At 55.5% G+C, this 24,210-nt stretch overlaps 9 protein-coding genes across 9 annotated transcripts; 2 read left to right on the top strand and 7 right to left on the bottom strand.

Annotated features, from left to right (window-relative positions):
• Positions 1 to 144: 144 nt before the first annotated feature.
• Positions 145 to 2,109, bottom strand: BZA05DRAFT_454790 (uncharacterized protein). The gene has a single exon (XM_051487527.1). The coding sequence runs from the start codon at positions 1,724 to 1,726 to the stop codon at positions 494 to 496; it is 1,233 nt and encodes a 410-aa protein (XP_051338531.1). The 5' UTR covers positions 1,727 to 2,109; the 3' UTR covers positions 145 to 493.
• Positions 2,110 to 2,144: 35 nt separating this feature from the next.
• On the bottom strand, positions 2,145 to 6,335 carry BZA05DRAFT_401837 (ubiquitin carboxyl-terminal hydrolase-domain-containing protein). The gene is made up of 11 exons (XM_051484035.1): positions 6,270 to 6,335; positions 6,086 to 6,190; positions 5,847 to 6,031; positions 5,657 to 5,783; positions 5,396 to 5,592; positions 4,932 to 5,318; positions 4,492 to 4,884; positions 3,919 to 4,438; positions 3,454 to 3,862; positions 2,757 to 3,401; positions 2,145 to 2,706 (listed from the first exon to the last, which is right to left on the bottom strand). The coding sequence occupies exons 1-11, from the start codon at positions 6,288 to 6,290 to the stop codon at positions 2,354 to 2,356; spliced, it is 3,342 nt and encodes a 1,113-aa protein (XP_051338532.1). The 5' UTR covers positions 6,291 to 6,335; the 3' UTR covers positions 2,145 to 2,353.
• Positions 6,336 to 6,464: 129 nt separating this feature from the next.
• On the bottom strand, positions 6,465 to 8,152 carry BZA05DRAFT_401838 (C3HC zinc finger-like-domain-containing protein). The gene is made up of 3 exons (XM_051484036.1): positions 7,385 to 8,152; positions 6,962 to 7,329; positions 6,465 to 6,913 (listed from the first exon to the last, which is right to left on the bottom strand). Exons 1-3 carry the CDS (start codon positions 7,995 to 7,997, stop codon positions 6,599 to 6,601), a joined length of 1,296 nt encoding a protein of 431 aa, XP_051338533.1. The 5' UTR covers positions 7,998 to 8,152; the 3' UTR covers positions 6,465 to 6,598.
• A 136-nt stretch (positions 8,153 to 8,288) lies between these two features.
• BZA05DRAFT_401841 (uncharacterized protein) lies at positions 8,289 to 9,710 on the top strand. The gene is made up of 4 exons (XM_051484037.1): positions 8,289 to 8,511; positions 8,568 to 8,819; positions 8,882 to 9,552; positions 9,612 to 9,710. The coding sequence occupies exons 1-3, from the start codon at positions 8,382 to 8,384 to the stop codon at positions 9,538 to 9,540; spliced, it is 1,041 nt and encodes a 346-aa protein (XP_051338534.1). The 5' UTR covers positions 8,289 to 8,381; the 3' UTR covers positions 9,541 to 9,552; positions 9,612 to 9,710.
• A 129-nt stretch (positions 9,711 to 9,839) lies between these two features.
• BZA05DRAFT_474885 (NADP-dependent oxidoreductase domain-containing protein) lies at positions 9,840 to 11,137 on the bottom strand. The gene is made up of 3 exons (XM_051488156.1): positions 10,862 to 11,137; positions 10,118 to 10,782; positions 9,840 to 10,066 (listed from the first exon to the last, which is right to left on the bottom strand). Exons 1-3 carry the CDS (start codon positions 10,999 to 11,001, stop codon positions 9,903 to 9,905), a joined length of 969 nt encoding a protein of 322 aa, XP_051338535.1. The 5' UTR covers positions 11,002 to 11,137; the 3' UTR covers positions 9,840 to 9,902.
• A 703-nt stretch (positions 11,138 to 11,840) lies between these two features.
• Positions 11,841 to 15,489, bottom strand: BZA05DRAFT_79429 (uncharacterized protein). The gene has a single exon (XM_051488641.1). The coding sequence runs from the start codon at positions 15,335 to 15,337 to the stop codon at positions 12,053 to 12,055; it is 3,285 nt and encodes a 1,094-aa protein (XP_051338536.1). The 5' UTR covers positions 15,338 to 15,489; the 3' UTR covers positions 11,841 to 12,052.
• Positions 15,490 to 17,017: 1,528 nt separating this feature from the next.
• Positions 17,018 to 19,380, bottom strand: BZA05DRAFT_79442 (uncharacterized protein). Its single transcript, XM_051488643.1, has 4 exons — positions 18,945 to 19,380; positions 18,612 to 18,873; positions 17,973 to 18,552; positions 17,018 to 17,921 (listed from the first exon to the last, which is right to left on the bottom strand). The coding sequence occupies exons 1-4, from the start codon at positions 19,059 to 19,061 to the stop codon at positions 17,141 to 17,143; spliced, it is 1,740 nt and encodes a 579-aa protein (XP_051338537.1). The 5' UTR covers positions 19,062 to 19,380; the 3' UTR covers positions 17,018 to 17,140.
• Positions 19,381 to 20,700: 1,320 nt separating this feature from the next.
• On the bottom strand, positions 20,701 to 21,790 carry BZA05DRAFT_419686 (uncharacterized protein; the record flags this gene model as incomplete). Its single annotated transcript, XM_051485604.1, has 2 exons — positions 20,701 to 21,639; positions 21,734 to 21,790. 2 exons carry the CDS (start codon positions 21,788 to 21,790, stop codon positions 20,701 to 20,703), a joined length of 996 nt encoding a protein of 331 aa, XP_051338538.1.
• Positions 21,791 to 22,974: 1,184 nt separating this feature from the next.
• BZA05DRAFT_401855 (uncharacterized protein) lies at positions 22,975 to 24,082 on the top strand. Its single transcript, XM_051484038.1, has one exon. It carries the CDS (start codon positions 23,299 to 23,301, stop codon positions 23,929 to 23,931), a length of 633 nt encoding a protein of 210 aa, XP_051338539.1. The 5' UTR covers positions 22,975 to 23,298; the 3' UTR covers positions 23,932 to 24,082.
• The last annotated feature ends 128 nt before the right edge of the window (positions 24,083 to 24,210 follow it).

Raw genomic sequence — 24,210 nt, forward strand, 5'->3', positions numbered from 1 at the left:
TCATATGCTTGCTTCAAAAGTGATGTGCCCGTTTGCTTTCACACCTGCGCGTCTTACATTACATTCTCACGACAAGGTTCTACGGTATCCTGTTCTCTCTCTCTGTTCTTTGTGTTGTGGATAGATTTACTACTGTACTTTACTCTACTAAACTATTGGCTCGGGCTCGAAATGACGATGACGATGGGGGATTCTGGTCAAGTCTAGTAGGTAGTCAATCGCTGGAAACAATTCACCAAAGGAAAGGAAAGGAAAGGAAAGGAAAGCCCCGTCGTAACCATAATCCATCCATCCAGTTCGGTAAGTAAGAAGTAACTAATATACAAATGCCACGCACGAAGCAAAACAAACAAAACAAACCATTCCGAGCTTAAAAGAAAGAAGAAAAAAGATACAACGCAAGCCCCACGCAACAAACAAACAGAAAAACCCTTATTAAAAGATAAAACAAAACAAAAAAGCAGGAAACACCCAGGCAGACAGAACAGAAACATTACTCGTGACTTACGATGGTGCCCTCGCGCCTCCACATGCGCTCCAGCACCATCTCGGCTTCCGGCACGGCCCCACTAACGCCCAGGTCGTCTCTACTCCCGCTCTCGCCCTGGCCGCGCATCAATTTCCTCCCACTGCCCTCCTGCAGGCTCCTACTGAGGCCCAGGGTGACGCCCTCCTGCTGCAGCGGCTTATTGGGGCCTGGCACGCCGCGGCGGGGCACGCGCTCAATCGCCTCGAGCAGCGGGTTCTTGAAGCGCCGCACATTCATGTACTCCCGCGCGACACGGTCGAACTCCTTTTCGAGGGCGGCGGGGAGCGCGATGTGGTGGCTATGATAGTGGTGGTTTGCGGCGGTGGGGGTAGCGGGCGGGCTTGCGACGCTCGCGCGCTGCAGCCACAGCTTCTGCTGCGTGCGGCTCGCCGGCGCGATCGAGTATGCGCTGTCGCTGCGGCGGAGCGGGTGTGCGGATGCGGCGCTCGACGGGGACGCAGTGAAGCGCGAGGTTAGCGGCGGGGTCGGCGGGCGCTCGCCGCCGCCGCCGTGAGAGATGATGGCCGTGGAGTCGTTGGGCGGCGGGGACGGCGGGAGCTCGATCTCTACGTCGACTGGAAGGGGCGGGGGCGGGGGCGGCGGTGGTGGTGTGAGCTTCGTGGTCTTCTTGCGGTCGCCGCTTTTGGAGCGCTGGCGCTCGTGCAGAGTTGTGCCCTTGCGCGCGGCGCCCACCGCGCGGTGCCGCCGCGCCTCGCGGTCCAGGCTGCGGGTGCTGGAGGATTTGGTCAGTGCGGCGGTTGACGGGTTACGCTGTAGCGCGGTACGTGAGTCCGTCCGCTGCATCTTGCCGTGGCCGCCGGAGGAATCGGTCCGTGTGATCGGTGGTGCCTCCCCGCCACCGCCCCCCCTTCCGCCGTCTCCCTCTGCCGCCTCGAAGTCCTCATCGCCGCCCCCGTTCTCGCTGCCCACGGAGCCGAGCTCGAAGGCGGTCTTCTTCCGGCTCTTCTCCCCTTTCTCCCCTCCCCGCTCGCCCCGCTCGCCCTTCTCTGTAGTTGTCGTGGTAGTGGTAGTGTTAGTAGTGGTGGCGGTGGCGCCGCCGCCGAGTTTGTTGAGCCCGCGGCCGAAACTGGGGACTCGCGGGTTGCCATGGTGGTGTCGGGACACGACGAATTGCTTGTGGTGCGCGTGAGGTTTTCGCTCAGAGTGGGGAGCTGCTGCGGCGGCTGCTTCAGACATGTCGTGATTGTTTCCTCCGTAGTTCGTGGTATGCGGTTGTGGTGGTGGTGGTGGTGGTGGTTGTGGTGGTAGTGGTGATGGGCGTGGCGGATGGGGTTGTGTGGTTGGGGGAGAGTGTGTGGAGAGGTACGTGTGTGGTGGTGGAGAAGTCTGTTGCGATTGGATCGGACTGAGTTAGGCAGCTGGGTTTGCGCTTGCGCTGTTGCGTGAGGCGTGAAAGCATGTACCCCGTACCCGTACCCGTGGCGCGGACGTGTAGGCGACACTAGGGGGTTAAGTACTTGCAGGCGGCAGAGGACGAGGGAGAGAAGACAGGAGAGGCGCGGATGAAAGGGGAGGGGATGGGATTGAATCAACTTAAAGGAGTTGACAAAGTGGCAGCTGTTGGGTTCGCAAGGACAACTACATTCAGAAGCTACTTCGGTACATTCATATTACTAGACTTTGTGTTTGTACTGAAGTCTACACACTCCGCACTGCTCGGAGCACCGATGTGCAATCACTCGCTACTGCAGCCTAAACGGTGCAACCACCACCACAGCAAAAACCAGACAGGACCGAAAAACGACAAACCAATAAGGCTGTATCAACACAAAAGGACACCTCCTATTATACACCCATTCCTTCTTACGCAGACGTTGTAGGCACCAACGCAGACGATGTAGTCACCAACGTAGACATCGTAGTGACCACCGCTGTCGTTGTAGTCACCAACACTGGCGGCTTGAACCCACTCCTGAGACCCTCCTGGTATATGCTATCAAACACCTCCTCAAGCACACCGGCATCCACATACTCCTGGTACTTCCGGTACAACCGTAGGGCGGTCCTAGAGTCCTCGATTGAGTCGTGCGTTTCCGTCTGGATGTGGTCGCTCAACACCACCCAGGCAAGGAAGCGGAGAGAGAGCTTGCGCTGTGAGTTGCGGAGGGCGTAGAGATCGACTGTGTCTATCACCTGGTCGCGCGGAACGTGGATGTCTAGGATAATTAGTAGGTGCGGGGATGAGTAGGGGTGAGGAGGGAGGTACTGATTATTCGGAAATCTTGGAGTAATCCGTGTCCGACGAATGTGCACCCGAGGTTCAGAAGGATCCACATGCGCTTGTAAGCAACCTTGAGACTGACCAGCGCCCGTCTACTTGAGAGAGGATCCAGATCTCCTGGATGAATCCCCGAGTACTCCGTGAGGAAGTCCACAACCGGCTCGCGTGTGGCAATGTAGTCGTCGATGAAAGGGACACTTTCTTGTTCCCCGTGGCCTCTAAGTACCGACACTCTGGCAAGTCCTAGACGACTAGGACGCACTATTACCTTCATACCGTCGGCCTTCACCTCGTTCTCTTCTTTTTGGAGCGAGACGAACTCGGCGTCCAGGGCGACGAGTGTGCCCTTTGTAGGGACTTCCTCAGGCCTGAGGAGCACGGTTTGCTCTTCCCGCCGGGGCATGCCGAGGTAGTTGAAGTCCTCGAAGAGAAGACGAGTATCGATCCGATCTTTCCACGAGTTGTCGATGATGCTGCGGTCCGACTTCAGCTGGAAGCAGAGGACAGACGGCATCTTCCACTTCGGCGTGAAATCCATTGCTTCCTCTTTTGTGACTGGCCGGACCAGGAAGTCGTTGAACACATGCCAGTTACATTCGTCCCCTGTCCGTCCTTCCTTCGACACTTCAACTGTTTGCATGTGAGCTCTAGCTTAACTGCTAGTCAGACGGAGGAAACCCACCATTGATGAAGGACACCATATGTTTCCTTCTCTCATCCTCTTCCTTGACTTCTGCCACAAAGCCCACAAGTTCGTAAATCTTGAGGTCCGCCTGTTCGCTAGTCCTCTTAGCGACTCTCTTCAGATCCTCACCCTGCCAAACATTGAGCAGCTTGTTGTTAAGCGTCAGTCCAATCTCGTCTGGTAGCCATCCGGGCGTTGACCAGTAGTCTTTGGCAACACCCAATCCTTTATCTGACGTCGTCGCGTTGAAGGTGAGGATGTCGGGAAGCTTGGTGATAGACTTCCGCGTGTGCTGGTTCTGGTATCTCTTGCATCTGTCGCACCAGCCCTTGTGGGTGTTTTCCACCTGAATGCTCTGTCGTACTGTCTGCGCGAATGAGGGCAGTGTCTTGTTTCCCAGGGGCGGCTACTGATGTCAGTTCCGGAATCCCGAGGGAGTAACAGTACCGGCGGAGTAAATACCTTAGGTGTGTATATGAGATCCGTTGTGACGGTGTCCCCCATAGTCCTGCTCTCCTTATGACAGATCATACACGACTGTCTCTTCGTCGCTTTGATCATCAGGACTTGGGAAAGATCTACGTCCTCCGGATTCTGCCACTGCAACATCTGGGTCGCCTTCTGCCTCTCGAAGATCGCCTGGTCCAGGAGGAACCTGTTCAGACTCGGCATCATCATAGTCAACGATCCCGAACTAGACGAATCTTCCTCCAAGACTCCGTGTCGGGCTGCGTTAGGCGACGAGCTCAGCGTTTTAAGGAAGTTGGTGGCCTGGCAGTTCAGTCCGTTCGCTTTCTCGAGCATGTCGAAAAGGTAGCCCATCTGGCAAAGCAGACAGTCTTCCACCGTACACCCAGTCGCTGCGTGGAATAGGGCTACGTTACGCAATCGCGGAGTGTACTTGTACATCTGCAGTAGCGGATTCATGTAAGAGTTGGGAATGTTGGTCTCCAACCCGGAGAATTTCGTCTCGTTGTAGAACCTGCGTCCAATTAGCTTTCCCCAATAGCTCGTATGAGTGAACAGACAACTCACGCAAAGTCGAAGTCCTCAATACCGAATCTACTATACTTGATCTCGAGCTTCTTGTACATGGGCGGGACCTCGAATTGCCTCTTCGAATCGTCACCATACATCATCTTGCTTTCGGCACTTGCATCGGAGCCTCTCGCGTTCCTATTGCGAGCCTGCTGACTTAGAAACTTGGGTGCCGGTACGATTCCCGTGTTTTCAGCTCCTCTGGTTCTCTCGACGTAGTTCCGTGGATGTCTCTTGTGGAATGGCGCATATCCAGAGACTGATGTTGCCGCCAGAGTGTCCGGGTCAATGCGCTGTTGAGGCTGCTTAGGCACTTCGAATATCATGTGCGGATCCCAGTTCGACAGCAGTGGCTCGTTGAAATACGGCATACCGATCATGTTCAATGGTCTCTACCAGTCTTAGCAGTCATATCGTCACGGGAACAGAATACCCACGTGTTTTCACCAATCGGGACCACCGTTCGAGTTGGTGGATCTGGCCATTCGACCGGGTTTCCGAACTCTGTGAAGTTCCTCTTTCCCATCGAGCTCCACATCTGCACGATTCCCTCGGCATCCATTATCGACAAGACGTCACCGCTCGGCGAGAGGTCCATAGCTGTCACGAAGGTGTTGACACTAGCATTATAGATCTTCATAGCACTCGGATTCATCACATCCACCACTTGAAACTGCCCACTGCTCGAGCCGATGATAGCGGCGGCAGTCATCTTTGGGTGCATTCGGATGAAAGAGGCGGCCGGGAACGAGACCGGTGGCAGGGCCTTTTGCATTCGGAGATCGAAAAGCTTGACGAGAGGATCGACGATAAAATTTCCGTGTCTAATACCAGCCCACACACATCAGCATCCGCCACCACCACCACCACCACCACCACCATCATCCCCATAGATAATCACCTCAAATTATAGCCGCATGTAATGAGAACATTATCGTGTGTATCCATATCCAATATTGTTCCGTTATGGACGTGATCGAACTGCTTGACGACTTTGAACGAGTTCATATCCAGCAAGCGGATATGGCCTTTCGACGAACCGGTGATGATGTGCCTCGAGCTTCGCTTCATGACTTTCACGTCCTCGTCCGACGATATCTACACAGCCAGTCAGCATCTACACACACTCACACCCGTCCATCGCGCACACACACACACACACCTCCGTTCCCACAGTCCCTCTCTCCAGATTAATCGTATACATCTGGAGCTGACCGCCTCCAACCAAGATCTCGGACGTCCCCCGACTCGTAAACGCCATGCTCGTCAAATTCATAAACCTTTCATCTCTTGCGCGCACAATCACCATCAGCAACCGTGCACCCGTAGCCCTCCAGGAAAGAAAGACTGACTGTAGATGCCACGACGCCGGGCCACCACGCGTCGACATATGCAGACTCTTCGCCGCGAGCGATACGACACCGCGGTCGGCGAATAGTAGCTGTCTGACGGGGCGCTCGGCGGGAATCAAAGAGTTGTGACCGCGATAGCTCGTGTATCGTCGCAGCTCGACACCATTGAACGACGAGACATAGCCCTGCTCTACTCAGCACTCCACATCCCGCAGATACTCCCCCATGTCCTAGTGTACCTGATCGGTCCCCAACCAAAGTAACTCCGCGTTCGTGTCGAAGGCAAGTGCCGTCGCCTGGAGGGGCACTTGCCCGAGCTGTTGGAGCGGGGCAGCCCGGTGAATCTATATACGCGCACACACACATCAGGACACGGTTAGGAATCGCAAGCAAGCTCAAGGGAGGGGATAGGAAGGTACGAACCTCCTGCCAGTCGGTTTCCATCAAGCTATGACCGAGTCGAGTCCATGGAGGTCTTGACGGTGAATGAGAAGCTTTTGTGAAACACCAGAGATGCGGCTCGGTTGGATAAGCTACGCTAGCCGTGTGGGGGATGATGTCACGTGGAGGGAGCGGATCGGATCCCGAGAGGTTAAATTAAAGTGGAAGAGTCCAATGGACCAATTTCATGGAGATATCTGGGTATAAGACGAAGGCCAGGATAACAGAGTCAACAGTACAAAAGAATCCAACTATTTCCGAAAACGCCGCAATACAAAATACAAAGTGTTATGCTGTAGTTACTCATGCTCTCAATCCTTCTCTGAAGATGGTGTCGTTGGCACCGTCTCCGCCTCCTTCTCCTTCTCCTTGTCAACCTTCTTGACCTCCCTCTTCTTCTTGCCAAAGTACAAAGTCTTAAGCCGCCGTAGTTTCTGTAGCTTGCTGTTATCCTCGGCGTCCCGTTCTTCATTGGTCAGTTCGTGAGAGTGGGTGGAGGCAACCGAGGCTACACTATAGACACTCGCCGCTCCGGAAACTCCTCTTGATGGTTGTTTGAGGACACGCAGCATCGTGCACCATCCGGGCTCTTTACCTTGTGAAGCGGCGTTGACCCACGGACAATACTTCGCCCATTAGCTTCCCTTCCGGCCAAGCAATGCTCGAGGACTTACATCACGATGTTCCCCGACCAAGTCCAACCTGCAGACACTCGCCTCGTCCTCCTCCGTGCCATTCTCCGCGGTCTTCTTTCTAAAAAGCCACAGCCCAAGGCGTCGGAAGCATGCCGAGCACGACACCAGACTTGGAATCCCCGGATCGTCGTTCCTCCAACCAAACAGCGCTAGCATCGCTGCAGTCTCGAAAATTGGGCCCTCTTCCATGCATTCCGAGGGATAATGTAGCGCCGCCGGTTCGACATCCTCGGGGTATGAGATAGACGGCGGAATCTCATTCCTGATCTTGACCAACGTAGTATACCTCGCCGCAAACGCCGGTCGCGCAATCGACGCTTTCGAGAGGTTCAACCTATAAATAGTATCTGCGACCGATCAGCACCGCGCTCTCCCATAATCGAATCCCGCTATCAAACCTACCATCACACCCCTTCCTCCTCCATAAACAGCTCTCATCATGCTCCTCGACCACCATAGCGCCGTAGCGATCCACCAGCGCCCGGCCATCTTCAGTTTGCTCATCGTCGAGCTCGACGGCGACCAGCAGTTCCGCACGGCAGGTATTACATCTCACGCGGTTCTTATCGAAGCAGACCCATCCGCGGCGGGCCCACGCCACCTCATTCACCACCGTCGGTTTCGCACTCCACTTATCGACGAAGCGGTATGATTTCAGGCGGTCCAGGAATGCGTCGCGGTCCCACGGCGCGTACGTCCCATGCGCTTTGCTGTCTGTTGTGGTCGTGAGAACGGTCGAGCGTGTGGAGCGCACGGAGCCCGAGGGTGAGACTGCGCGGATACTGAATTTCGTGGGCGAGGTGATTTCGGCTTCGTCGACGCGCCGCTTTTTGGGGTCCACTGGGATGCGAGAGGATGTCCGTACAGTGAGCGTTGAGGAGGGAGTGGGCGAGATTGGTTCGGAGGTGGTATTGGCTGCCACCGCTGTTGCGGTAGTAGTGGTGGTCACGGTCGGCGCCGGCTTCGGCGCGGCATTCATGAGCTTGTCCCATTTTCGTTTGGTCGAGAATAGCATTATGATGTCGGGAACGAAGAGGTTGTAAAAATTACGGAGAAGAGTAACGCAGGGCTGAAGACGATATAGCAGGAGGCGCCGGGAGAAGGGGCTGAGCTGCGTGTGTTGGCTGCGGAATGGTGTGTTGACATTTCCGTGTGTCTCAAGCGAAGAACGAACTTCTTTTGGTTTCCCATTGTTGTTGTGGTGGCTGTGATGTCGGATAGATAAGGGTGATTGATTGATAAGATGGATTAGATAGAAAGTTTCATCTGATAGCGGGTCCTTGTCTGCAGAAGAATCCCCCGCCATAAACAACCCCGCCATTGTGCCAATTCCATAGCCCAATCACCCACCATACGTCTACTCCGTCTTCTCCGCCGGTTTCCTAGCTTCGCCAGATCAATGTCATTCTACGCCCACGAACGCCGAATCGCCGAGCTGGCATGCCGGCGCGCATCTCTTCTCACCGACAGTGTCTACCACTCGCAGGTTAAGGGCACCGTCACCAAGGAGGACAAATCTCCCGTAACCAGTCTGTGAGCCCAATGTACGGCTAGCCTTACCGCATTCCTTACTAACCACTCGCAGTCGCGGACTTTGGCGCACAATCCATCGTAATTGGCGCCGTCCTGCACGCCTTCCCCAACGATGTCGTAGTCGGCGAAGAAGACGCCGACGTGCTACGACAAGACTCGCATACCCGTGACCTCGTCTGGAATCTTGCGCGGAAAGCGGTCGAGGACAGCACGGAGCTCTCGGGCGACATCGGCAGTATCAAGGATGCTGAGGAGATGATGTCGCTGATTGACCGCGGCAACAGCATGGGAGGGAACAAGGGCCGTTTGTGACCCTCTTCCCCAGACCAGAGCGGGGGTGAATACTGATACCTAGATGGGCTGCAGGCATCTGGGCGCTGGATCCTATAGACGGGACCAAGGGCTTCCTCCGCGGTGACCAGTACGCCGTGTGTCTGGCACTAATGGTGGATGGGGAGGTAGTAACCGGGGCGCTGGCGTGTCCCAACCTTCTCGTGGACCCGTCCAACCCCTCGGGCCCCCGGGGCGTCCTCTTCTCCGTCACCAAGGGCGAGGGCTCAACGATGAAGCCCCTCTCCTCACCGCTCTCCGCCGAGGGTGTACCCGTGCACATGAACGCGCTCACAGACATCACCGCCGCCAGCACGTGCGAGGGCGTCGAGGCGGGGCACTCGTCGCACAGCCAGCAGGCGAACATAGTTGCGGCGCTCGGGATCACGAAACCCAGCGTGCGAATGGATTCGCAGGCGAAGTATGGCAGCATCGCGCGCGGCGATGGCGATGTCTACCTGCGCCTGCCCACCTCGAAGACGTATCAGGAGAAGATCTGGGATCATGCCGTGGGCAAGCTGCTGGTTGAGGAGGCCGGCGGAATTGTCACGGATGCGTACGGCAAGCCACTGGATTTCTCGATTGGACGCACGCTGTCGGCGAATAAAGGGGTTGTTGCCGCGCCGAAGGGGTTGCATGCCGTTGTGATCAAGGCGGTGAGGGGGGAGTTGGAGAAGGCTGAGGCGGCGTTGTAATCGAATGACTAGGTGTGTATGTACATATCTACCTATTCATGACGAGAGGATAAGTATCCAATACTATCCAGACAAGGAAAGCTTCCGGTCGTCTTGCAAGGAGGAAATCGCGACATCATGAAGGCTAGATACTCATGCTAGATCACTCGAGGTTTGAGTGACACCCCGCGACATCGCGTAAAAATACCCGGGCTTGCCCCTCGCTTACCAGCTTAACCGAAGACAACCTTAAACCAGGCTCACACATTCACGATTCACAATTCACGAAGAAGATTCCATCTGTAGAAGACAAGTCACAAGTTCCATTGCTCCTAATCCCTAGCTACAGTCAAGTACAGACAGGCAGGCAGAGAAACCCCATTTTACTTCAGCGGGTGCGAATTAGCGTACTCGTCGCTGGCAGTCACGAGCTCCTCCTCCTTGTGCAGGTCAAACACATCGTAGCCCCACTCGATGGGGTCGTTGTACCGCTGGTTCTTGTCGAGACTGTCCAGCTTCTTCTTTGCCTCTTCTGAGAGCACGATTGCTATTCTTCCGTCAGTATTTGAAGTAGAGGTAATGGGGATGGAAATCGTACGCTTGAAGTTGCTGGCGATTCTGTCGGCGTGTACACTCTTCGGCACAACACTTGTCCCCCTAGCCACAGCCCACGCAATCAACACCTGCGCCACACTCGTGCCCGCCTCCTCGGCGATAGCCTTGATAGCCGGATCGTCCAGGACTCTAGCCTTGCCGTAGATGTTGTTTCCCAGCGGCGAGTAGGCAGTAACATGAATACCCTTCTCCTTGAGGTACGCCATAAGCTCGTGCTGCTGCAGCCAGGGATGAGCCTCGATCTGGTTGACGGCAGGCGTGACCTTCGCGGTCTGCAGCAGCTCCTCGATGCGCCTCTTATTAAAGTTACTGATCCCAATAGCCTTGACCTTGCCCGTCGCCAGGAGGTCCTCCATGGCCTTCCACGTCTCAGCGATGGGGATATCGGCCAGCGCGATCTTGCCCGTGGCGTCCTGCGGGAACCGGTTCGCGCCCGACGCGAAGTTCACCGGCCAGTGGATCAGGTACAGGTCTAGGTAGGACGTGCCGAGGTTCTTGAGCGACTCCTCGAGCGCCAGCGGAACGTCCGCTGCTAGTCGGCTGTTGTTCCATAGCTTGCTCGTGAGGAATATCTCCTCCCGCGGAACGCCGGAGTCTTTGATTCCGGCGCCGACTTCGGCTTCGTTCTCGTAGATGGCGGCGGCGTCGCTGGTGGGGTGTCAGTTTGTGCTTGTTTATGGCTGGTGGAAATGGGGGAGAGGGGGGGAGGGGGGAGGAGGGGCAATACATGTGGCGGTATCCAGCCAGCAGAGCGGCCTTGACGGCCTCCCGGACCTCTCCGGGAGCACTGAGCCAGGTGCCGAGTCCCACGGCGGGGATCTTCGCACCGGTGTTGAGGGTGATGGAGGCGGAGTAAGTCGAAGCCATTGCTAACTATGCGGTATTGTGTTTCTGTTCGCTGAACTGTAGAATAGAATATGAATCCATCTCCGCTCGATGGGGCACTTTATATATAGCGATGGATGGCGGGGCGAGGGGTTGCAAGTTGCAACTTAGGCTTGCCTGCCCCGCGCCGCAGGCTGCAAGTCTGTTTAGCCGGTGCGGTGCTCGCTCGGTGTAAGTGCCACCGGCACTACTGCGTGTCGGAGCAATATGCGACGGGGATAGGTAGGAACCTTGTGCGAGCACGGCGCGGAAAAACGTGCGGCCGGCTGCGGGCCGGGCCAGAGATCAGCGAGAACCTTGGTTGTCGCTTTGTCGCTGCTGCGGTCTTCGGCGTCTCCGTTTGTACATATGTGTCTGTACAAGACGGGGATCAGTGCTCCGCCCTTGCGATGAGGCACTTCCGTGGGGTATGTTCTTGGATCGCGGTTCTGAATGGGAATATCTGCAACATTGTTCCGGTGTGGTGTGGGAGCTCGGGAGTGCCGCAGAGGCCGTCCTGCTTGGCGAGTGGATCAGAAACCTCTGGGAATTGGAACATCTTCCAGCGTTTCCAGCCACTTGGCGATGAGTTGCTGCAGAATTTTTCCGATGGACACCGGGCGGTAGGAATACCCAGGGCGTGGGTGAAGATCGTCCTGCATGGGATGCTCCGAAAGTGCAAATATCACTCACCACTGGCCAGTGGGGATCTATGCCGTCACTGCCCATTAGGACACGATTGCCACGGCTAAGTACGGATAAACCAAAGTACGTAGCAGCAGGACGACACAAGTTGGATTGATACCGGTATGAGCACGCCAAACGGCATTTCAGAATTCCATTCACCAGCAACAACCAAGTTACGCGAACCAATTGACACGTATGTAATCGTAAACCCATTCATTTCACCAAACCAGTAATCCTGTACAAAACCCCAGAAATCTAGAAGCAAACCACACGCAACCACACGCATCCACAGAATCCAATCCGATACCAATACAAATCTCCGGAACAACACAAAACAAAACAAAAAAAACAGACCCAAACACTGCACTTAGTACACCTCCAAAACGTACCTGCCATCCTCCTTCAGCTGCTCCATAGCGTGTCCAACATCGACCTTCTGTCCCTTGGCCACAGCGTGCTCTTTGATCGCCTCCTCCAGGACGGCGGCAACATCAGGAACGGGCCAGGTAGGACCACACAGGTAGAAGCTACCCTCCTGCTCGAGGTACGCCTCACGGATCTCGACCAGGTTTTGCCGCATGCGATCCTGGATGTAGATCTTCTCCTTCTGGTCACGTGAGAACGCGCAGCCCAGGAGGGTGACAACACCAGCGTCGACGTACGCCTCCCACTCCTCTCCGTACAGGTACTCCTGGCTCTTGTGGCGCGAACCCATGTACAGCAGGGCGGGGCCGATCTCGAGACCCTGCTCCTGCTGCCAGGCACGGTGCTGGACGAAGGCGCGGAAGGGCGCAAGACCAGTTCCCAGTCCGGCCATGATCAGGGGTGCGGTCGACTGTGTGGGGAGCTTCATCACCGAGGGCTTGACGGAGACGACAATCTCGGCGCCGATAGAAAGGCGGGAGAGGAAGCGGGTGGCGTGTCCCCAACGGTCGCGGCCGCGGGGGTCGGTCCAGTTCACGGCAACGATCAGGAGGTGGACGGCGTTGGGGTGGGCCTTCTGCGAGGAGGCGATAGAGTATTCGCGGCGCTTGAGGGGTGCAACGATCTTAACGAGGTCGGGGAACGCGGGGTGTGCGGAGGGGTGGTCGAGGAGGAGGTCGGCGAAGGTGACGAAGTCCACTTCGGCGTTGCGCTTGAAGTCGGCGGCGCCCTCGGGGGCGGCGACAGCAAGGAGAGCCTTCTTCTCGTCGGCATCGGTGGCGAACTCAGCGAGAGCTTCGTAGAACTTCTTCGGAGGCTTACCGAAGATGTCTACGTTCTGCTGCAGCGCCTGGAACACGGTGCGGACCTCAAGGATCTCAGGGTCGTCACGGGAAGGAACCTCAACCAGGTCGTCAGCGTTGAGACCGTAGGCCGCGATGAACTCGTTGACGTCGCCGGTGTCGTTTTGGGAATGGATTCCGAGAGCCTCTCCGATATCGTAGGTGAGACCGGTTCCAGTGAGGTCGAACTCAATGTGGAAGATGTTGCGGTCGTACGAGGCGGGAGTGAGACGCTTGTTCTCTTGGACCTTGACGATGAAGTTGTTGACGCCGAGGTCGGGGCGGAGGGAGGACTTGACGCTGTAGGCCTCCTTGAAGGAGAGTGCCTGGGCGGCAGACTGAGTTGACTTGAGAATCGATGGGGGCTCCTCATAGTGCTTCTCATCGTTGACGGTGAAGGAGTTGGCCTTGGGGATGGTTGCGAGGACAGCAACCTCACCTTCGGCGACAAAGTCGGCCCACTCCTTAGCGACCTCGACCTTAATCAGAGCTTTCTCGACGGCAGCAGCAGCGGCGTGAACAGCCTCCGAATCCTGGTTGAAGGTGGAGAGCTTTATGAGGGAGGCATGGATGCCCGCGGCCTTCAAGAAGGCGAGCTGCACCAACGCATTCTCGACGGCAGGAGAGACGGACTCGCCGGCAGCCTCAACATCGAGGAGAAGCAGGTTAATGTTCTTCTTGACGATCTGCTTGCGGAAAGGTGCCGGGAGCTTCTTCTCGATGTCCTCGGTCTTGATGGTAGCCTTGACGATGACAGTTCCTCCAATCTTGGTGGTGGCCGCGACATCGTAACTCTTCAGGAGCTGGAGGTCACCGACAAACGAGAGATCAGCACCCTCGACGTGGAAAGGCGCGTCAACAGCCTTGTTGCTGATGCGGATCTCGCTCTGTAATGTGCCGGCGATGGCAAAGTTGTCGTACACCGCTGAGTAGGAAACAGAGCTGTTTCCGCCGGCAAGGACCTTGGCGACGACGGCCGCCGCGGGGGCTGATGACGCGTCGTCACCGTTCCAGAAAGTGTACTGGCGAGCGGTGGAGTCCTCTGCCAAAGTCACGAACGAGTCCAGGGTGGTGGCCTCGGCGGTCAAAGCATCCTCGGGAATAGCGATCGAGACGGTGGGCTTGCGCGCAATCTGGTCGAAGATCCAGGCGAACTCCTTTGGCGACCAGGTGTGCTCGCGGGCGTACTTGACGTCGACGATCGGGGGAGCAAGGTTCCATACATCGGACATGGTGATGGCGGCAACGACATCGGTGAAGAGTGCTGAGCTCACGGTGGTATCGTTGACTGCAAGCTCGTTGAGGACTTGGCCCAAGACGGCGACACGCTTGACGCTCTTGGGGAGCACCTCGAGGAACGCGGTCTCGCAGAAGGGCCTGTAAACACGGACAGCAATCACACCAACCTTCTCACCGCCCTTGGCCAGAGAAGCCGCGATCTGGGTGGCCAGGGAAGACTCGACGGATCCGAAAACAACCAAAACCGCATCCGGCTCCTCGTGTCCCTCGTACTCGAAGAAGCTGTAGGCGGTTCCAAGCTCCGCATTGAGACTGCGGAGGATCTTGTTCATCCTGGTGGCCTGGTCCTTCTTGCCGTCCTGCTTCTCGCCAGAGATGGACTCGAACACACCCTGGAGTCCGGTCTGGTCGAGAACGTCCACAACCTTGGTGGTCTCCCGGGCAACCCTGACACCGTCGTAAATGTGGACGGTAGGAAGCACAGTTGCGGCCAAAGTCGCGAACAGGGCCATGTGCTGCGCCTCGTAGGGGGAGAAGCTCGAGATCAATCCCGCGCCGGTCTCCTGGGCAACAGTGACAGCGGTAACGTAGTCGGAAACCAGCTTTCCGGAAGAGACCTCGTAGTCGACGGCGGCTACGTGCGCCACAAACGGCGAGGACATGGAATAGATCAGCGCAAGCTGGTCGATGGCCGAGCGCATCGAGGTCAGGGTCGCGCTCGACGCAATGATGCTCTGCGCAACCTCCTTCTTCGCCGTAGTGTCCGAGCCGAAGATGTAACCCAAGAGCACATTGGCAGCGCCTAACCGGGTCTCCATGGGCTCGACAGATGTGACATTTCCGCGTCCGTTGGCCTGGCCCTTGGAAGACCACAGCTTCACGGCATCGTCGAGGTTGAAGGTCTCGGGGGAGTAGGTGAAGAGGCGGTCAGAGAGGGTGTAGGCAACCTGCTCGACGAGAGTCTGTGCCGTCGTGTATCCGGTGCCGTTTATGCTGCCGATGCTCGCGGGAATGCCGAAGGGAAAGACCGACGAGATCTTCTCTACCGGTGTCTCGACGCCATTGGGGTGCTTCTCGGTCTCCTTCAGTGCCTCCTCTTGCAGCTGAAACTGAGATACTGGTGGAGTTCCGGCTTCTGAGTGAGGCATGACGTCTTGAAAGAGAATGTGGGAGGGAGGATTCAAGGCGGCGAGGGAGGTGAAAGAGGAGGAGCGGTAGAGAGGAGGAGGGGGAGGGAGGGAGTCTACACCGGAGGGAGCCAGCTTAAGGAGGAGGAGAGAGCTTAGCAGGCGTACGGGGAGAGGGATTGAATATGTTTTTCTGGGACCTAAAACCACGTCCTTAAGAAAAAGTTTGCTAGGCTCCGGCGGCGGCGCGTTGTCCAGTTTTTTTTTTTTTCTTTGCCGCAGAAGCAGAAGCTGTATGTGTATGTAGGGGGGAGAAGAGTGCAGATGAGCTTAGCCATCTCCCAGAGGTCATTTTGTTTTGCTTTTGCCGAAGATTCCCCTTCCCCAGAGTCGATCTTCGTTTGCTTTGTAAAGCTGTTATGTCAAAGCTGGAGAAAAAATGGCGAGATCCCGGCCGTGGTTGAGCACGCCATCGCCCCCTACAAAAACGCAACTTCAGCGCGCATCTGATTGGCGGGTAAACGCCGGTTAAATGGCGTGCAGCGGATGGTCAGGGTCCTTGCCGAACTCCGATGTGGTTGTCCCGAGGAATAAGCGCAGGCCTCTTAGCGACGCTGACAACGCTGCGAGTGATTGAAATACTTACTCGTCTGTTGTCAGGTTTGAGATGGAACTTCTTTCTCGGTATGCACCCGTTCGTGATACCCCATTCGCGTCTCGAACTGTCTTACTGTCTTAGGATCGCAGGCATAGCCCATTTCAATACAGATTCCTCCCAGCTGAGACGACGAGTAGGTACGGGAGCCGCGGGTAACAAAGGCATCGAGACGTGCTTTCTCTGCGGCGTCGAAGATCGAGGGTATACCGGATCTTTTTAGATTCGAAGGAGCAGTGCCGTACTGGTGAGAACGCTGATAAATTCTTGAGGCGGGCTTTTCTCTACTCGTTCGTCCCGAGTCGTTTCTTGGTGACTGACACCTTCCGGTATTGATACCGGATCGTGGACTCTGCTTTCGTGCAACGGATGGACTTCGTATGTATAACGACCAAATGTTCGAATAACAGACTTCACAGCGCCAGAATCCGCACGACGACGATGGCGGGTGGCGGTGTTGAATTCGCCTTCTGTACGACACATACAAGCCGAATATGTATTCGAGAATGTCACCATTACATCATCAACCCGACCACCCGGCCACGCATCCACCCAGCCATGGCGCTTAAGGAGGTGCACCACTTATGTAATTCTAGGTATTCGATACCCGCCGCGGCAGATTAGTTACCTGCTTGAGGCGTCAGACGAGCCAACGTCAGTTACTTGAGAGGACATATGTAATACTCGAACTAAGTAGCTGCAGGACGGGCCGGGACCCCAAGTTCCAACGTGCTGATTAAAGGGCTACCTATGCGGCGAGCTGGCGGTTCTAGTCGTTTAGCTCGCTATCAAGACCACTGCTATGTACCTACCACCTATGCAAATCGATCTCCAAGATCGATCACTCGAGTTAGCTCTTTCGCCGGATTTTTTGAAGAGTGAATACGGCATGTACATCCATCTGGAGGAGGGCGTACGGCTTCCCCAGACGTGTATACGGTACTACATAGTGCCATATACTATTCCCAGCCACGGCTCAGCAATATGCGCTCAAAGGCAACTCGATCATTGTTTTGTCACTCGTATTTAGCCGTAACCTCAGGTTTGGCCGAATCCCGATTTATTCAGATGTCTGACGTTCTAGGTAGCAAATGACCCGCTATAGATAATTGCTTTCAGATAAGCTAGATAATAAGTAGGTATCCCACATCCATCCCCAGCGTCCCCCACTACCCCTCACGAATCCACTCAACATATCTCTCATGGCCCGACAAATGTGCCAACTCCTGGAGCCCCAGCTGTTTCAGCACCTGATCCTTTCCCCTCTTCGTATCCAACTTGAACGGGGTAGCCTCCACGATCCTCCCCGCATCGCGCATTTGCATACCCGCGCGCGCAGCCGCCTCGCGGAACTCATGTTTGCGTATGTACGCTGCCCACAGCTTGTCGTTGTCCCGGAACAGGCTTTGCTGGGCCGTGTACCGCACCACTTGCGGATCGTACCTGCCGCGCAGGGGGCGCATGGTGTCGCGGAGCAGATTCCTGGCGGCACGGGCCTCGGCGGCGTTGAGCTGCGTGTTTATTGCGCTGGCGTGGTAGTTGAGGAAGAGGCTTAGGAGTGTGGCGTGGGGGTTTTCGGAGGGGAGTTTTAGTAGTGGGCCGAGGAGGGAAAGTGTGTCCGGGAGCCCAACCCAGCAGAGGTCGGTGATGTTCGAGACGTCGATGCGGTCGAAGCGCGTGAGGCCGTGCTTTTTGCGAGAATCAGCGAGGGCGGGTGGGAGCTTGCGCGCATCGACGGTGAGGAGCGTGAAGTTGATGGTGCCCTGCTGCAGCCGCGTCGAGAAGGTCGTGAAGTGATCCAGCAGGTGGAAGAATAGCGCTCCGTACGTGTCGTTCTTCGGAACATCGTGGGCGGCGCCGGTGGCGAGGACAGAGGGGACGTCCCAGCTGCTCAGGGGTTCCATGCAGTCGTTGAGGAGCCAGCCGCTGCCGTGGATGTCATGGAGAGTTCTGATCAGCTCCGTTAGTTGGAGTTCGTCAGTAGATCAGGAAGCGACAGACATATTGGTCTCCGTAAACTTGCTCTTATCCGCCCCAAAGGGGAGTAACAAGCCATCCGTACGAGCCCGCATCATCGGCAATCTCGAATGCGGAGGAATAACAACAAGATGTCTCTCACGGTTATCAAGCCGATCCGAACTCATCATGACAGCATTCCTGCTCCTCTCAGCCTCCTCTGGTCCCAGCCGAAACTCCAAGATACCGAACAACTCGCTCCAGTACGACCTCGGCATCACGGCATGCAGCTTCGATTTTTTGCCCAACGTGAGCGTCGTAGAGAGCAGCACTGTTCCCGCAGCCCCGGGCGCTTTAGACATGTGTGTTTTGATTTTCTGGAGCTGCTCGGAAAAGCAGTGAAGCAGTGATTCGAGGGCCACGGCTGGCAGCTTGGCGGAATACCAGAGGTGGATTGCCATCTCTGCCGACTCGGCGGGGGAGAAGGCCGCGAACGTGAGTAGCAACAGGAGATTCCGCAGCGTGATGTGCATGTCGCGGTCGTTGATCACAACATTGATCGGCTTCGGGTAGGCCTCGGGCAGGCTGTTGATGGTGACGATGACGTTCCTGAGATCTCCAGACGCTGCATCCGTCAGTGAAGCACTCGCACCACCACCACCAAACCAGCCGCTGCTTGCTCACCAGCGAACATTAGATCCAAGGGCTTCCCCCACTGCGTCCCCTCGTTCTTCTCGAGCTTTACATGATCGAAAGCCGGCGTATTGCCCCAAAGGTATTTGTTCAACCCGCATGTTTCATGTATCGATTCATTCTCACCCACGATAAACGTGGGCGTACGACCGCTAGTAAACCATTCAGGATCCCAGGAATCCTTGTGGAGCTTCGACTTGCAGTCGGGCTTGTGGGTTGGCCAGTGCGCGGTTTGGCAGGGCTTGCCACAGTACTGTTGGAAACAGTCAGCACCGGATAATGTTTCTGCGAGGGGGTTGTGCCAATGAGGGGGGCATGGAATACCTTTACGAGCTGACATCCCCCGCAGGCACTCTTTGCGCGGTTGCTGCAGGAAGCAGTGTTGGCGCACAGCAGGGCGACGCTGGGTCCGGGGAGATCCAGAGGAGTTGGTGAGGCCATGGCGGGTAGATTTGTGTAGTATGTAGATACTGGGACGACGGTTGGAGATTGGGTGTGTACTTATAGCAGGCAGGTTACTTTACCCCTCTCGGTGGTAGTGATTGCTTCCGCATTCCGCAGCCTTTGTTGACCAATAAGCAGTGATTGGATAGTTGCAGCATACTGCACTCCCAATGTGTAGTATCCAGCAGATTTTCTTTGTACGGGAAGCGGTGGCGTAGACGCGCATACAGCTCCCAGCCGGGAGCTGGACCGCAGTTATGTATAGTACATTCTCCGCAGCGACGTTCCGCAGCTGGAGGCGCCGGCCCACTGCATCATGCCAGAAGTGAAACATCCGCTGGCAGTGACTAGCGGCTTGCAGTGTTGCACAAACGATCTACCCGCATGACGGTCCGCTCCAATTGGAGATCGATGTTTGTTTTTCGGACCGGCGAAGGGCGGCGGTGTCGAGAACGGAAGGTGAGAAGACCCTGAGGGCACTAGCGTTGGGCGAGTGCGAGAGGCAGTAATCGAGATGTGTATGTAGAGGTGTGGATGGCTTGGGAGGAAATGGAGGCCGGAATTAATGTGAGGTCAAGTTGTAAGGCTGCGCGTGGCGGGTCAAATGTAGAACTGGAGACGGGTGACCGATGCTGACTACCATATCGAATGATAGCAGCATGTAAAGATGAGGTACGGTAAGAGGAATAATATAAGTACTGAGTTGGGAATGGAGATTGATACAATACAGATCAAGCAACAGGGAATAGTTAGCAGAAACAACCACCAAAAGACGTATTCCGTTTCCAATGACCCCATGTAGCAATCAGCTCGCCGTATCGAATTCGCCCGTCTCGTCCAATCGATCGAATTCAACAGTCCCATGGCCATTTGAACGGTAAGCCGAAGGACGAAGGCCGTGACCTGGGGTGGCCGTCGAGGGCCAATTCTATGGGCCGATATGTTAAGTGAGTGAAGGAAGGTAGATGTGACAGTGTGGTTGCTATCATTGCCCTCACGACAGTGAATGGATTGTTGTAGGTAGACGGCCACTCTGCTGCAATCATAGATAATCACCCGCATCTAGCCCCATGTGCAATTTTGTCAACTGAGAATTGTTAAGCTAGATATAGAAGCTGAACGCCTCCGGTGAGGGGTTGCACCAGGCATAGATGCAAGCAATAGTCATGAAACTACTGCCCAGTAGTCAGTAACTTACCGTACTCCATTGAGCTCCGGGCATAGTTACAGCGGTCGTTGGAAGAGAGCTGAAGCCTGGAGAAGGTGGGCTTGCTTGTGTAGTTGGATTTGGAAAGACTGGGTGAAAAGAGGACAATGAAGGGTACTGTACGATGGAGAGTAGAGGGTATAGGAATTGTGAGGGCAAGGCGGAAGGAGGTAGGGGATGGGCTAGGGAAGCTAAGTAAATGATACGGTGAGTCCGGTGGTGGAGCGGGGTTTGAAGTGCAGCACGCGAAGTGAAGATGAAGATATATGAACTCCTACAAATTTTATACATAAACTCATGTCAGCCATAACATACACACACCATAACATCATACCAAATCCATAACATCATACCAAATCCATAACATCATCGATCACGCCGCAACCATAACTCCAAGCTCCATCTTACAGCAAAATAACCCTCACAATCTCACACAGGACTCTGTTCGACCTTGCACTTCTCGCCGCTACTCGATCCTCCCGTGGTAAGATGCAACTGCCCGAAATCCTCCGTCTCCGTCTCCCCCTCCTCCTCCTCGGGTGGACCTCCCTGCATCCCCGGCTCAACGATCGGATCCTCATCACGGTACCACTTATACACCAGGGAGATGAAATCAAACACCGGGCCGAGCAGGGTCGCAATGGCGAGCATCTGGCCAAAGGTCCAATCGGCCTCCCCGGCGGTGACCTTCGACTTGGACTTCGTGATAATGCTCTCGATCCAGACGACAAAGTACGCCCAGAACGCAAAGATGAGGAGCATGAGCGCCCTATCGATGCCAGTCTTGAACGCCTGCCGCTTCTCCCACAAATTCTTTGTGCATTTAGCGCGGGGGAAGGCGACGTATAGGAGCGTGAGCACGCTGAACACCATGAGCGTGATCGTGACGCCCATGAGCCCGCCGCGATCGATCCCGCGGCCGTTATACTGCGCGGTGGCTGCCCAGACCTCGGCATTGCACGCGCCGCCGAACGTATCCGCGTTCAGCACGAAGTAGAGCATCCACCCTTCGCAGGCGAGGCTCGCGATGACATACAGGGCCATCGTGGCGCGCTCGCTCGGGTTGCGCAGACAGCCGAAGAAGAACGGGACGAAGATCAGGAGGATGTAGAACATGAGGCAGATTGCGTGGAACAGCGAGAGCTGCTGCAGCCCGGACTGCACGATCGCTGTCATCACCATCGTTATCCCCGATATTCCCAGCGTGTTGCGGAATGAGTCGTGCAAAGCTTTGTAGTCGTCTCGCAAACGGTTCTTGCCGATCAGCCGCTTGAACAGCCGTGTGCGCATCCATGTCTGAAGCTGCTCGTCGCCGAGCATGTCGAGGAGGATCGCGAAAAGTGTCATCACGTATACTGAGATTCGAACCTATTCACCAAAACAGTACATCATCAGCATTTTTTTATTTCCTCTCTCTCTCTCTCTCTCTCTCTGCAAAGAAGGGGAGAAGGAAGGAACAAACCCCGATACCGGACACGTCCGGATTGCTGGTAATAACGCAAGGCTGTGTCGTCGACATTTCGAATATGTATATAGGATATTGGATGTGGATTTCTTTCGCTCGGTCGAACTGGCGGCCTTTGTGTGATAATATACCCCTCCAGTGTCTCGCTCGCGTGTATGTCGTGGTGCGCTGGTTGGCTGGCAGCCAGGCCGGCTCCGCGTCAACAAAACCTCGCATTGGTCCGTTGGTTGACATGCAGCCCACTACCGTACTCTAGTTGTCTAACTAACCAGAGACAATTTTTGGTGGCTGGTACTCCTCATCTACATACTCTACGCGATTCTGATATGATAACTATCGCGGTGTGCGGGGCAAGAGAAATCTTCCAGCTGAAGGGTCTCGGATGAACGCCAGCTTTGGGAAGGCACGCCGTGATGGGGTCTCAGATCTGCATATAATTCGCTGTGCTTCTGAGATACTGTACACACCTACATGGAGATACAGATGCCGATACGTTGGATTAAGGCTGTCGTTTGGACGTGCAGGGTGGGTAGGTGGGTAGGTGGGTGGCGATCGCATGATCGGCTCAAGGCAAGAGGGTGAGTGGACGACGACGAATCGACGCAGACATCCAAATTTCATCCGGCTTGTGTTATGGGGAGAGGGAGAGGGAGAGGTCGGCCCTGTGTGGGCGTCCCGGAGTCCGCCGATACGATACGGAACGCATGACGGCTGCTTTTCGCCGATCATGTGTTGTCACTCTGATCTTCAGTCCGAGCTCAAAGTGGTGTCGAAGAACTCTCGCGATTGGTGTAGGTATTTCTCCTTGGTACCAGGTGAGCTCTAGTTAGAGTACATCGTGCCGGTGCCCAGGCGGAGGGCGGGTGAAGTAGGTCATAGCTTGCTGCATCGAGCCAGTCATCTAGACTGTAGACAGGATGCCGTACGGAACCGGGACAGTGCGCTTCGCAATGGTCCCGATAGGCTCACGCGAATACCGGTAATGAAGAAGCGGCAAAAAGAACTTCCCGCGATCAAAATTTATTCTCACATAGCAGCCAAGTTCGCAGAAGAGCTCTCATTTTCAATATGGAGATCAGGAGAAAGAGAAACGCTAGGTAGAGCCACTACACAGGCGAGATCCACCACTTTGGTGGAAACAGCCTTGATGACAGGGTTTACCTCTGCATTGGGGATTCCTGAAACCGGATCATGCTTATTTGCTGGCGCTGGCGCTTGCTCGTACACACAAAGACAACAGCCACACACTCAACATGCCGCCACACCCGTAGTGCTCTAGAGGTTATCCGAGCCGAGTCGGTGACGTAGAATGCTCGCACGCAGACAGCTGTCGTCCTAACTGCGTCCCGAGTTCTCTGCAAAGCGTCATCGAGCTCATCGAGCTCAACAAGCCCCGACGCAGAAGACAGGTACACATTGAAGTAATTATTTTCTTACCCAGGGGACTTTCTTAATCTCCATGTAAAAGAGGCAAGTCGCAACAGATTCGAAACCGTTCATTCTATGTATATCGGGACGAGCATGAGCTAGGTTATTACATGTTGGCATCCATCGTGGCTTAGATGTGGCCGCTGACGACGCCTCGTTATGACCTTGGCCGACATGAACAAGCAAGCAAGATATATTTCCATCCAGCTTCCCTCCCTCCATCTCCACCCCGTCACATACACACACTTTACACCACAACCGCACTCCACCACCACCTCCTAATAACCACACGAACGAAACCATGTGCACCCCTTCCAGCACCGCCGCCTCGACCGCGCTCGTCAACCACAACGGAGAGAAGACACCGCTCACGGGCGCCACGAGCGTACTCGTTGGAAAGCCGCCGACGGCGGGCTGCTGGTGCGGCGACGATTGCAGCTGCTGCGTGTAACTACTCCCTCTCCGCACTCCTTCCATTCAACTCGAAGACATGTGCTGACTGCGACTTGCGCGCTGTAGGATTCCTTGTACCATCATGTAGCCGCGAATCGGAAGATTGGCTGAGGATGGAGGATGGTGAATCGGATGATTTGTCTTGTGATTTCTGGCCGGAGTTTTGTCATTTGATTTACTGTACAATGAATGGAGCAAGCGAGGTTTCTGTCTGTTTGATGCGATCCGGTGACGGTGTGAAATATGATGCGCGTTGTGCTCTGTGGACTACACATGGAATTCCTCTAGAAACGGGACGTGAACTTTCGCTGTAGACACCACATCCGTGACGGAAGTTGGACCCGCCCGTGATGATGATGCATATGGTTGGAGCAGCGATTCGCGCTGGCTCGCTATGTGGCGCTACTTCTGGCGGCGGTGAGGGGCCGTCCGCCTCGGTCGCACGGGACCGAATCGACAGGTGAACATCTCTAAAGCTTCCTCATTGACACTTCTGTTTCCTGCAGCTGCCGTGTCCGGCCCGCCTTGTCCGCCCCATACGCCACAGCGCCACACCAGTGATGACGCCACAGTGACGCCTCTCCAATTACTTT

The sequence above is a fragment of the Tricharina praecox genome, assembly GCF_024521635.1.
Source record: "Tricharina praecox strain CBS 144465 chromosome Unknown BZA05scaffold_16, whole genome shotgun sequence".
Taxonomy (NCBI): domain Eukaryota; kingdom Fungi; phylum Ascomycota; class Pezizomycetes; order Pezizales; family Pyronemataceae; genus Tricharina; species Tricharina praecox.

Bases quoted from the DNA above. Each gene is read 5' to 3' on its own strand.
- BZA05DRAFT_454790 (XM_051487527.1), bottom strand. From the start codon at position 1,726: ATGTCTGAAGCAGCCGCCGCAGCAGCTCCCCACTCTGAGCGAAAACCT.
- BZA05DRAFT_401837 (XM_051484035.1), bottom strand. From the start codon at position 6,290: ATGGAAACCGACTGGCAGGAG. The intron at 6,032-6,085 runs GTACACTAGGAC...TGAGTAGAGCAG, and splicing joins TTTGGTTGGGGACCGATCAG to GGCTATGTCTCGTCGTTCAA. The intron at 3,402-3,453 runs GTGGGTTTCCTC...ACATGCAAACAG, and splicing joins TATGGTGTCCTTCATCAATG to TTGAAGTGTCGAAGGAAGGA.
- BZA05DRAFT_401838 (XM_051484036.1), bottom strand. From the start codon at position 7,997: ATGCTATTCTCGACCAAACGAAAATGGGACAAGCTCATGAATGCCGCG. The intron at 7,330-7,384 runs GTAGGTTTGATA...GATCGGTCGCAG, and splicing joins GAGGAGGAAGGGGTGTGATG to ATACTATTTATAGGTTGAAC. The intron at 6,914-6,961 runs GTAAGTCCTCGA...TAATGGGCGAAG, and splicing joins TGGTCGGGGAACATCGTGAT to TATTGTCCGTGGGTCAACGC.
- BZA05DRAFT_401841 (XM_051484037.1), top strand. From the start codon at position 8,382: ATGTCATTCTACGCCCACGAACGCCGAATCGCCGAGCTGGCATGCCGG. The intron at 8,512-8,567 runs GTCTGTGAGCCC...AACCACTCGCAG, and splicing joins GGACAAATCTCCCGTAACCA to TCGCGGACTTTGGCGCACAA. The intron at 8,820-8,881 runs GTTTGTGACCCT...GATGGGCTGCAG, and splicing joins CATGGGAGGGAACAAGGGCC to GCATCTGGGCGCTGGATCCT.
- BZA05DRAFT_474885 (XM_051488156.1), bottom strand. From the start codon at position 11,001: ATGGCTTCGACTTACTCCGCCTCCATCACCCTCAACACCGGTGCGAAG. The intron at 10,783-10,861 runs GTATTGCCCCTC...ACACCCCACCAG, and splicing joins CTGGCTGGATACCGCCACAT to CGACGCCGCCGCCATCTACG. The intron at 10,067-10,117 runs GTACGATTTCCA...ACGGAAGAATAG, and splicing joins AATCGCCAGCAACTTCAAGC to CAATCGTGCTCTCAGAAGAG.
- BZA05DRAFT_79429 (XM_051488641.1), bottom strand. From the start codon at position 15,337: ATGCCTCACTCAGAAGCCGGAACTCCACCAGTATCTCAGTTTCAGCTG.
- BZA05DRAFT_79442 (XM_051488643.1), bottom strand. From the start codon at position 19,061: ATGGCCTCACCAACTCCTCTGGATCTCCCCGGACCCAGCGTCGCCCTG. The intron at 18,553-18,611 runs GTGAGCAAGCAG...TGACGGATGCAG, and splicing joins CTTGGATCTAATGTTCGCTG to CGTCTGGAGATCTCAGGAAC. The intron at 17,922-17,972 runs GTCTGTCGCTTC...GGAGCTGATCAG, and splicing joins AAGTTTACGGAGACCAATAT to AACTCTCCATGACATCCACG.
- BZA05DRAFT_401855 (XM_051484038.1), top strand. From the start codon at position 23,299: ATGTGGCCGCTGACGACGCCTCGTTATGACCTTGGCCGACATGAACAA.